General features: G+C 50.8%; 1 protein-coding gene across 1 annotated transcript in view; it reads right to left on the reverse strand.

Moving 5' to 3' along the window:
* Positions 1-9,625: 9,625 nt before the first annotated feature.
* Positions 9,626-11,985, reverse strand: part of SART1 (squamous cell carcinoma antigen recognized by T cells) — a 15,082-nt gene continuing 12,722 nt past the window's right edge. The window contains exons 15-19 of the mRNA XM_010837840.1: positions 11,651-11,769; positions 11,434-11,569; positions 10,973-11,062; positions 10,752-10,873; positions 9,626-10,667 (exon numbers count right to left, since the gene is read on the reverse strand). Coding sequence (XP_010836142.1) covers positions 10,649-10,667; positions 10,752-10,873; positions 10,973-11,062; positions 11,434-11,569; positions 11,651-11,769 — 486 coding nt within the window. The 3' untranslated portion in view covers positions 9,626-10,648. The remainder of the gene's footprint in view (positions 10,668-10,751; positions 10,874-10,972; positions 11,063-11,433; positions 11,570-11,650; positions 11,770-11,985) is intronic.

Raw genomic sequence — 11,985 nt, forward strand, 5'->3', positions numbered from 1 at the left:
AATTGGAGAATGTTCTCTGTATTTGTGTTCTCTCTCATTATATAAGTGTTTGTGTAAGGTGTAAGGGATTTTACACTTGTAAAATTTTTGGTAAAACTTAACTCTGAAGCCAACTGTGGCTGGCATTTTTGCAGTGGGTAGATTTTTAACTTTAGATTTTTATTGAGAATAGGATTGGTCAGTTTTCTGTTCTTGAGTCGGTGATATTTATTTCTTATTTCCTCTGTGGCACAAAGTTGAATTGACTTTCAGGCTTGTAATCTTAACTGTATCCAAAGTTATATCCCCCTTTTTTATGTCTAGTAGTATTTGTTTGTGCTTTTTTCTTTTTCAGTCTTGTCCATCTTGGCAGAAGTTCATTACTCTGCTGAGCACTGGCTTTTTGTTGTCGCTTGTTATTCTTAGTTTCTTTTCTATTTCATTAACTTCTGCTTTTACTGTATTTCTCCTTATACTGCCTTTGAGTTTATTCTGTGGTTCTTTTTTCTAACCCATTTGGTTTTGTCCTTGACGCATTAATTTTCAGCTTTACCTCCTCCCTTCCCGTAGACTAGTTAGGGAATTTTCACACCTGAAGAAAAAGTGAAAGAATTATGAAGTGGGTACCTTCAACAGGGCCACTAGTCTACTGTCCCAGTCTACTCTGTACCTAAAAAAAAAATAGGTTTTTCATTTAGTTATTGTATCTCTTTAGCCTCTCTTAATTTAGAATAGACTTCTTAACCACTTTTTGGTCTGTTTTTCATAAAATGGATGTTTTAACAGTTCGAGCCAGTTTTCTTATAAAAGTATCCTGGGCTTGGATTTGTGTGATTGTTTTTGTATGCTTAGATTTGGGTTAAACAATTTTAGCAAAAATGACCTAGAGCTGATGTGCTCTGACCAGGTGCATGACCAGGTGCAGAACTGATGTTCATGCATCACAGATCACAGGGCAGGTGATACAGGATGCCCAACTGTTGGTGACGCTCATCTTGATCGCCTGGTTAAAGGGATGGCTTCTAGGTCATTTCCCTATAAAGATTCTGTTTTCCTTTTGTAACTAGGTGATATGTGAAACAGTCTTACACTTTAGGGCTAAAGTTTCCCTTAATGCAGCTCTCTATTTGTATCTAGGTGTGTTTTGAGTTGAATTCTGGAATTGAGATACACATACATTTTAGCATCTCAACCATTTTTAAGTGTGCAGTTCGGTAGTGTTAAGTACAGTGACATTGTTGTACAGCCAACTTCCAGAGTGTTTTCATGCCCATTATCAACTCCCCATTTGCCCTTCCTCCAGTCCCTGACAACTACCATTCTGCTTTCTTTCTTTTTGAGGTAGGAGGCACCCACCACGCTTCATGCACATCTTAGTTCCCTGAACATGGATTGTACCTGAGTCCTGGCAGTGAGAGCATGGAGTCCTCACCACTGAACAGCCAGGGAATTCCCTACTTCCTGTTTTGATGAGTTTGACTAGATATCTCAGATAAGTGGGCTCATACTGTAGTTGTCTTTTTTGTAACTGGATTCTTTTTCTTTGTATAATGTTCTCAAGGTTTATCCATGAGATATTAGGGCATATGCCATAATTTCTTTCCTCTTTAGGAATGACTACTATTCCATTGTTTGTCCCGTGTCACATTTTTTTATCTAAATTGATGAACTCTTGGGTTCTTTCCACCTTTAACTGGTTGTGACTAATGCTCCTGTGAATATGGGTGTACAGAGACCTCTGAAACCTTGCTTTCTTTTGAATATATATGGAGAAGTGGAATTGCTGGATCATGTGGCTGTTTGTAAATTTTTAAGGAACCACCACCATACTTGTTTCTGTGGTGGCTGTACCAGCTTTCATTCCCCACCATCTGTGCACAGAGCATTCAAGTTTCACTTCCTTGTCAACACATTATTTTTCTTTGTTTTTTTGATAGTAGCCATCCTGATAGGTGTGAGGTATTCAGTGTTTAGTGTTCTTTGCTTTCCATCACGATACCTCTTTTTTGTCAGCTGTGCTGGCTCTTCATTGCAGCAGGAGGGCTTCTCCAGTTGCGGCCTGTGGGCTCCCAAGCACACGGGCTCTGTAGTTCTGATTCTCAGGCTTAGTTGCCCTGTGGCACGTGGGATCATCTTAGTTCCCTGACCAGGGATTGAACCCACGTCCCTTGCAGTGATCAGAAGGCGGATTCTTAACCCCTGGACCACCAGGAAAGTCCCATCATTGGTAATTTTTAACAACAGCACCTTCCAACTCACCACCACAAAACAAAAGCCAGGACTTGACAATAACCCAGTCTTCTTGCCTGGAGAATCCCAGGGATGGGGGAACCTGGTGGGCTGCCGTCTATGGAGTCGCACAGAGTCGGACCGACTGAAGTGACTTAGCATAGACAATAACCCAAGCTACCATATGCCTCCACTCTCCCTTCCTACTCCCCACCCTCCCGTTTTCTGTTCTCCCCCGCCAGGTAACTGTCTTCTTGAGTTACCTGTGCTCTTGTTTTCCCTCTGTGTGATTTTCTTGTAAAGCTATTTTTAACTTTAAGGATAACGCACTGAATATTATATTTTGGGCTCTTTCATTTACCATTACATTACTTTGTTTCTCCTTATTGCTATATACTGCTGTAGTTCATTTGTTTTGACTGCTTGTACTGTTTCCTGTGGGGCCATATCAAAGGTATCCATTCACTTTTTCTGATGCTTTTGGGTTTCCCCACGTTTTCGCTGTTGTCAACATTCTTGTGCCTCTGTCTTTGTGCTTTGTGTATGTTTCTCCTGAGACAGTTTCCTGAGCATGAAATTTCTGTGTCCCAACTCTAGTCAGTGCCGCCAAATGCTTCCCAAAGTGCTCGCACCGTTTGACATTCACCAACTGTGGATCCTTAAGGTGGATGTAATGGCGTCTTCCTATAGTCATCGGTTTTTCATAAGCTGTTTTTTAAGTTTACATTAAGTGCAACATGTTTAAAATTGCTATGTCTGTGAACCGGACCCTTTTTTATGAAGTGACTCTTTCCATTCCTACAGTTCCCTTTTATCTTAGTTTATTTCATCACATGTTAGTATAGTTATCTGAGATTTCTTCTGGTTAGTATTTTTGCCTGGTGAGTTGTCTTCCTTTTTTTTTTTTTCCAGTTTTATTGAGAAGTAATTGGCATACATCACTCGGTTTAAAACATGCAGCACGGTGGTTTGATTTACATATATTATGAAATGATTACCACAATGGGTTCTGCTAACATCTGTATTCCTATATAGATAAGACAAAAAAAAAAGAAGGAAAAAACCTTCCTTCCTAGTGATGAGAACTCTCAGGATTTCCTCTGCCAACAGTTTTCCTGTGTGTCTGTCCCACAGCTGTTAACTCTAACTCGAAGTCTGTGCCTTTCAACTTTCTCCAGTTCCCCCTCTTCTCACCCTCTATCTTAATCCTTTTACTATTTTAAAATATGTATTTATTTACTGCGCTGCACTGGGTCTTAGTTGCAGCATGTGGGATCTAGTCCTCTGACCAGGGACTGAACCTGGGCCTCTGGCATTGGGAGCACAGCATCTTAGCCACTGCACTGCCAGGGAGGTCCCCGACTTCCACTCTTTGCACGTCCTCATGTTTTAGATATCTCTAAGTGCATCTGGATTATTTTCTTGTTTCTTTTTTTTTTTTTCCTCTATTTTTGCTTTAAAAATTTTATTTAGTTTGTTTGCATCTGGGTTCTTAAAAATAGAGTCACTATTTTTCTTTTAACTGATAATGTTTATTAACTCTGACTTCCCTCGTGGCTCAGACAGTAAAGCGTCTGTCTACAACGCAGGAGACCGGGTTCAATCCCTGGGTTGGGAAGATCCCCTGGAGAAGGAAATGGCAATCCACTCCAGTACTACTGCCTGGAAAATCCCATAGACAGAGGAGCCTGGTAGGTTACAGTCCATGGGGTCGCAAAGAGTCGGACACGACTCTGTAATAATTGACCCATCTGTCTAATTTGAATGACAGTTTGTGTGGATATAAAATTCTAAATTCTTTTTCTTACACTTAGAAAACACTACCTCATTGTCTTTTTGCATCCAGCGTCACTGTTGAAAAGCCTGATGTCAGTCTGACTCTCGCCTTTGCATGTGATACACTGGCTCTCTGTAAGCTTTATCTCTGATGTTCGTAAAGTCCTATGTGATATATATGTGACGTACATATATACAGGTGTGCGTTGTTCCTTTTTTCTCTTTCTGGCACTCAGCTCTTCTGGTGCAGTGTGCTTCATGTTTGTATTATTCCAGGAAATTTGTGTCCATTATTTCTTCAAATATTTCCTCCTGCCACGTTTATGTCTCTCTAGAATTGCTCTTATTCAGATGTTAGTCCCTTTACTGTCTCCCATTCTCTTAGGTTTTCTTTTACATTTTTTCAGTCTTCTTTGACGATTTTCTTAGTCTGGTCTTATAACTGACTGATTCCTAAGCTGTATCCCTTCCGTTGCGTATTCTGTCTGTTGTGTTCTTTATTTCAGCTCAGGTTGAGTTCTCTAGCAGGTTAAACCACAGTGGATGGTGCTGGAACTTTCCTTTATAGAGAACTCTGGATCCAGTGTCTAAGGCGCTTGAGCAATAGCCGCCTGGGAGCAAGGCAGCCTTTCCCACCAACCCTCGGGCTCTTGGCACAGTGCTGCTCCTGGAGTGTTAGCTTCTGACCTACCCATGTGAGCAGACTGGGCTTCATGGCCACTGAGCTCTGGCCAGCACGCAGGGGCCTGTTCTGTGCTGAGGGGATACGTGTGGGATTTTACAGTGTGCTGAGCAGCAGGAGGAAATCTGTGAATGCAAAAGCCTGGGGCCACTGAGTGCTGGAGGAATCCAGTTTCCAAGGCTGAGACAATTCCTTGGGGTCTGAGGGAGATGGGGCTGAGTGTCAGGGTGCCCCCCCCCGCCCCCACTCCACCCAGCACACTGGTCTCTTGTCCAATAACCCAGTACAAAGGCTCTCAATGTGGGAGAGCCTTCAGTGTGCAAAGAAGCCACATTGGTACAGGGCCTCTTTGTAGTTGGAAGAAAAGGCCAGCAATTTGTCCTTAGTAATTGCCCACATCTCCCCCTAGGAAATTCCTGGGGTTGAGGGACCCTGGATTTTGTCTTCAATCACGGCCCAACCGTCTCTGCTTCCCGCGTCTGAGGAGCACGTGAGGCAGCTTCTCAGCAGGAACCACTAAGAGCGTCGACACGAGGGAGGGCGGGACACCGGCAGTGGCTCGTGCTCACATGTGATTCATGGATGACGTACTCGGGGACTCCAGAATCCTTGTGGAATGTGTCAAGGCACACGGCGTACCTCGTCTGGTGACACAGGAATAAACCGTTAGCAATGATCAAGGCTGTCTCCTGAGTGGTGGCAATTTCTTTAGTTATTGTTAGGACAGCATCTGATGATGCTAAGATACCCACTTCATTATGTAACCTGTGCTTGTTCACAGAGACGAGCACCAGAAACCCTCGTTACTAGCCAGTCCAGGCGGTTCAGCATGGAGAGAGTGCTACCACACCATTTGCATTAACTGTTGTAGGAGAAGAGTACTTTTCTTTTCCTTGGAATTCAAACCGCATGAGCTGGGCCACAGTGAGAGGTGTCATCAGTTCCTGGCCCCATATTCAGTCAACATTCATGGGAGCTGCCAACAAGGGGCACGATAAGCATGTCCAGCCAGCAGGTCAGCCCTGGTCCTGGGTGCAGCAGCCCGAAGGGTCACTCGGACAATGCAATCCAGTGACACGAGCGCGGCCAACAGGGTGCAAGGGGTCCGAGAGCGGCTGTGACTGGCCGGCCGCTGGTAAGCTCCACCACCCAGAGCGGACTTCGCTTACAAGGCATTAGTCCATCAACCCTCCAGCACACAGACTGGAGCACGTGCTCGAGAGCACTTGGAGAGTAGGGGGTGATCTGTCTGACCAGGCTGTTTACCGTCCATGGCCACAGAGCTTTGGGGAGGGGGCCTCTGTGGGGAGGCCCTCCCCTCCTTTGGTTTTCCTTTCTGTCCAAGCCTGACAGGTCAGATATGCTCTGTCTCCTCTTGTCTCCTCCCCTCCTGGGGAGCACATGATGACACAGCAAGTTTGCTTCGCTTAGTGTCTCCCGAGCAGGTGTAGACGAGGGAAGGGGCGCGGGTCTGCAGAAGGGCAGGTATCGTGTTGTGTCTGCACTAGACCGGATCGTGTTAGGTGTGGCAGGTACGGGGCCTGGAGCACCAGGCTAGGGGGCCTTGATGAGTCGCCTGAGTTGACAGGATCTGGTGGTCAGACGGGAAAACAGGTATTGAGGGAAACACTGGGATCATAGGAGTGGAGACCCCCAGTGAAGCTGACTCCGACTCCGGAAGTGGCCCTGGGGGAGCGACTTGGACTCTCACCGCAGCCCTGTGAGCGAGCACAGCCGTCTCCAGCCCATACCAAGATGAAGACATTTGGACCAGCAGAATATGGGAGCTCATCTAGACAGAACTTCTAGAAGATGAACTTCAGAAACAATGAAAATTGTTTCATGGGAGCTGCCAAGGAACAGAGAAGTTCATTCTTGATGAAGATGTCTGATTAGGGGGTGGTTCTTAAAAAAGTCAAGATAATGTCCTGGAGAATAAAAAACATATATGACCAGTGACTTCCCTGGCAGTCTAGTGGCTAAGACTCCACACTTCCAATGCAGGGAACTCTGGTTCGATAGATCCCTGGTCAGGGGACTGAGATCCCATGTGCCCCAGGGCACCTAAGTCTGCATGCCACAAGGACTCCCAAGGGCAGCCACAAAGACCCAGTGCTGCCAAAAATAAATTAAAAATTTAAAAAGGAAGTGTTACTTGCATAGAAGGGGAACTACTCTGTTTAAGCTGAAGAGAAATTTTCTAGACCAATTTAGGTGATTCACTGTGATGGTTAATCTTGTGTGTCAACTGGGCTCAGGGGTTGCCAGATAGTTGGTAAAACATTATTTCTGGTGTGTCTGGGAGGGTGTTTTTGGAAGTCAGCATTTGGAGCAGCAGATTGAATACAGAAGGTCCCCCTCACCAGTATAGGTGGGCTCACCCACTCCACCAAGAGCCCCAAGAGGAGCGAGGTAGGGGAGGGCAGGCTCCCTCAGCCTCAGATGGGACGCCCACTGGGCCGTCAGGTGTCCACACTCCTCATGCCTTCAAACTCAGACTGAACTCACAGCCTTCCTGGGTGTCCAGCTCACAGATGGCAGATATGGGAACGTCTCATGGTCACGGGTGGAGAAGGCGATGGCACCCCACTCCAGTACTCTTGCCTGGAAAACCCCATGGATGGAGGAGCCTGGTAGGCTACAGTCCATGGGGTTGCGAAGAGTCTGACACGACTGAGCGACTTCACTCATTTCACTTTCATGCATTGGAGAAGGAAATGGCAACCCACTCCAGTGTTCTTGCCTGGAGAATCCCAGGGACGGGGGAGCCTGGTGGGCTGCCATCTCTGGGGTCGCACAGAGTTGGACACGACTGAAGCGACTTAGCAGCATGGTCACGGGAGCCAATTCCTGCAATAAACCTCCTCAGATGTATGTGTACACCCTGAAGGTTATTTCTCTTGAGGAACTCTGACAGACTGACTCTCAGGGGTCAGAGGACACATCTCAGGAGGGGGCCTGGCCTGGGCCCCAGGATATGAGCTGGGGCAGCTTCTTCACCAGGCAGCTGGCGGTGGGCGGTGGGGGGGAAGGCAGGGACCCTGAGGGCAGTGGGGGACGGCTTCCCCGTCCTGTGGGAAAACAGAACTGGACGAGCTGGCAGGAGCCATAGGGCAGGACGGGCCACTGCAGCTCGACGGGCTTCAGTGGACCTGGGCGAGGGGTGGGCACAGCCGAGGGAGGACACCTTGGGGTGGGGGGGCCGTCCTGCCCTGGCTTCACCTACAGGCCACAGCCGACACTGGCTCTTGGGCTGAGGTTCCCATCACCAGGCCTAGAAGGGTGGGCTTCCTGGGGCTGCGAGGGAATGAAGCTGCAGCAAGTGAAGGGGTCCTGGGCAGGCCTTGGTGCCTTAGCAAGGATGGCACATGTGCTGGGGGTGGAGAGGCGGCGGTCCAGGCCTCTGGAAATTAAAGCTGGCTCCCCAAGCCCTTTTGAAGGCACGTGTCACACTGAGAGCGTGGACTCCCTCCCGTCCCCTTCTTGCCCGCCAGTGTTCTTGCTCCATGGCTGCTCACCTATCAGACCCTCAGGGCCCAAGCAGCCGGTCCGGCCCTGCTCCTCCTCAGCCCCAGCACCTCTGATGCTCAGTAAACATTTGCTGGAGTAATGAGAGAGGGTGAACGTTTTCAACTCTATACCAGCCCCGGAAGTCTGACATAAAACGCAGTCAGTGGTAATTTGCCAGAGGACAGACAGTGGCCCAGCTGGCTCTCCCCAGGCCTCAACCTGAGTGGAGGCATCACTGCCCCCAGTTCCCAAGGGGCTTAGTAGTACTGGTGGGTCCTGGCAATTTACATAATAGTCACAATCTAAAAATTGAGATGTTTTATTGAGAATTTTTAGGACTTCAAGCCTGGGAGACAGCATCTCAAGTAACCCTGAGAATTGCTCCAAGGAAGTGGGGTGGAGGAGTCAGGTTTTATAGAAGTTTGCAACAAGGGGCAGGCAGTCTGAACATCAAAAGAATTTTTGTGAATTAAAACTATGTATCTCAAGGAATTTAGTGCTTTTCTCTGTATGTATGAGAAGATGCATGAGTCTGGGCTCACTGAAATCATTCCTTTTGTATGCACCTCAGCTCTCTGGGGCCAGCATCCTGCAGCTTTCCACATCCTAAGCACTCCAGTACTCACTGGAGGGAGCAGCTGCAGTCTGATGGTTGTTTGAGGGCAGCTGTCAGTATCCTTCCTGGGTGCCCTGGAGGGCTGGGCTCACGCATGGCTGGCATCACTTCTCAGTCCCCACCTTCTCCCTGGGCTCTGCCTGCCCTGGGAGCGCAGGCCTCACAAGATTCCGTGCTGCCCCATCCAGCCCTGGAGTTGAACTGACTCCCTGCTGCCTCTCCGCCATCAGGTGGGCAAGCACAGCCTAGGTAGGGGTAGCATGACCCAGGGCACAGAAGAGCGAGCACAGGGCTGGGACCAGAGGCCACAGGAGGGGAGACGCAACAGACTGCCAGCCAGGCAGGTTTCCTGGCGGTGGCCCCTCGGAGCCCCTCCTAGGCCCTGGGTCGCCATTTACTGTCCCCTCAGTCACAGGGCAGAGTCAGGAGACACCCTGGGACACGGCTGCTCAGTTCGACCCGGGTCCACCACTGCTCTGGACACAGCCTTGGATGTTTCTGGCTCTGATGACGGCAACAGTTTCCTAACAGGCTGCAGCGGGTAAGGTGTGAGCTTCGACAAGAGCTCGGCCAGAGCTGGTGCTCTGCTGCCAGGGACAATGGACCATTGTCCGCAACACCGGACATGCCGCATAGGCTTCTGGGAGAAATAGACGGAGATCCCCCAGATCCTAGACCCAGCCTAGGTATCCCACAGGGACCCTCCCTGAGGAACATGAGGAAGAAGCCCAAGTGAAAACTGAATCAGAATCAGACCCCAAAATGAGACAAGCTAAAGCAGGACACGACAGTGCTGGGCGGGGCTGCCACGAAGTAACTGTCATCAAAAGCAATGCGTTAAGGCAACTGTATTTCGTCCCTTGTTGACATTTTTCTGTTCTTTTCTTACATTTTCTAAGGTTATTTTAATCCACTTTTTTTTTTCATTAAAAAAAAAAAAATCTGTGAACCATCTGCCACGCACGCGGGTGGAGGTGGGGGCAGTGGGATGCTGGTTTCGTCTGACTCCCACCAGAGCCAGTCATCACCTTTCCCTCGGTTCAGGCTCTTACTGTCCCTCACGGAGTTCACACCGAGGAACCTCACCTGCCCTGCTCAGGGGACAAGGCTCCCAGGAGGCGGGTGCTCTGAGAAACCGGGCCTCTCTCTCTCCACGTAGACAACAGGAGCCTGCGATGCCCCCAGACCCTGCCGCGCCCGTCCTGGCTGTGAGCAGAGCGATTCTTGTAGCACTGGGACTGGGAGAGGCCACGGTGACTGAGCCTCTAAAACACCTCCCAACTCTTACCCAGAAGCCAGCCTTGCAGAGGATAAGGTGTGACATTTAACAGCCACAGCCAGGACTGGTACGACCATGCCAGGAGCGGCTGGGGGAGGCGAGGGTGAGAAAGCGCACCAGCTGGCTTCTCTGGCTGGCTGGGGCCCAGCATGGGCCGGAGCTGCCTTAGAGGAGCCGGGCCAGTTCCCTCCCTGCGTCTCTGTCATCTGTGTCACCTACGACCAGGTCTCACCTGGCAGAAGCCAGACCCTAAGCCACCTCTGAGGGGCCTTGCTCACCTCCACATTCCAGGTGAGTGAATGAAATGAGTTCACTTAATCATCGCAAGACATCCTATGAAGCAAAGATGTTTTGGTCAAACAAATGGCAGAACTAAAGCCCAGAGAGGTTCAGTGGCCGCCTGAGGTCACACAGATGACGACGGAGCCGGAGGGCAGTGTCGCCATGCTCCGTCTGGCACCGCCTGTCCTCTTCCCAGGTTTGACCCTGGAACCTGCACCAGGACCAGGGGGGAAAAATAAGGAGGGAGCTTTATTTAATATTAAAGTTGGGGGAGGGATCAGAAGGGAGACAGCCTTCACTTGGTGATGGTGTTCCTGCAGAGAGAAGAGGAGAGTGAGGCTGCAGAGCAGCTGTAACCTGCCCCCCACCGCACGCGGGCACCACGCCGCCCCACTCACGCGTTCATGCTCTTGCCGCTGCCGCTGAGCACGATGTACGGGGTCTTCTGGGCCTTCTGCTTCTCCTGGAGCAGAGCCACGGTGCCCAGGGGCGTGTCACTGGAGCTCATCTTCTTCAGGAGCTGTGGGTTGGGGCCAGTCAGCACGGCAGTCTGACTGTGCCTCAGTCCCCCCGACCCCACACCCTCAGAGGCCACGGCCACCTCCCCGTGGGCACCCACCGCCTCCTCGTCCAGCTTCTTCATCCGCCGCTCCGTCTTCATTTTGCCGGAGCCCTTTCCATGGAAGCGGTGGGACAGCTGCCGGAAAGCCTGCGACCCGGGCAAAACACCGTTAGAGCCACCGGAGCCCGCGGGGCAGGGAAGGGCGGTGGCTCCCCAGTCCCAGCTGAGCCGAGGTGGGGGTGGTGCGGCTGGGAAGGGGCTGGAAGATGGCCCCGGGCCTGGCACCCTCTGGGAGCCCCCGAAGAGAGGGAAGGATGTGCAAGGGGGCAGCAAACCCCAAGAATGTGGGCAGAGAAAGGCGAACAGCTGCCACCAGCTGAGAGCTCGGGGGGCTGCTGGGAAGGGGGCAGGCAAGCAAAGACGCCCTCCTGCCAGGCCTGCAAGGGGGGACCGCTATGCCCCCAAGCAATGGACACCACAGTCCCCTGGCCCAGACCCCAGGGCGCGGCCCAGCTCACCTCCTTGGGTGTGAGCTTCCGGCCCGTCTCGTCCACATACTCGATCTTCACGTCGGGTTTATAGCCGTCCTTCTCCTTGAAGTCCTGGGTGAAGCCGCGGTACTCCTCCCGCCGGCTGTACTTGTCATCGATGGCCCTGTGGGAGACACATGGGGCCTCATCGCTGCCCCCCCGACCCAGGCTCCCGGCGGCGTGGCCCCGGTGGGCCCGCACTCACATCTTGTCCTCGATGCAGTACACGGCCGACGGCAGGGACTTGTTGGGCGCCTTCACCCGGGCCACCTTCTGCACTGTTGTCTCCAGCAGCCCTGGGGGGTGGAATCTGTGAGAGCCAGGCTGCCCAGCGCCCCCAACAGCAAGGTGGCCCCTGGGGGACCCTCCAAGCTGTGCTATGGGAAGGGAGAGACATCAGTCCCCTCGTGCAGACAAAGGAAACGGAGACCCAAGAGAAGTCAGGCGCCTGTCCAGGGCCACTGGCTCAGTACACAGCAGGGCTGCGATCCTAACGTCAAGGTCTCTGTGCCACCGCCTGGACTGCGGCCACTCCACCCA

The sequence above is a fragment of the Bison bison genome, unplaced genomic scaffold, assembly GCF_000754665.1.
Source record: "Bison bison bison isolate TAMUID 2011002044 unplaced genomic scaffold, Bison_UMD1.0 scf7180017864080, whole genome shotgun sequence".
Taxonomy (NCBI): Eukaryota; Metazoa; Chordata; class Mammalia; order Artiodactyla; family Bovidae; genus Bison; species Bison bison.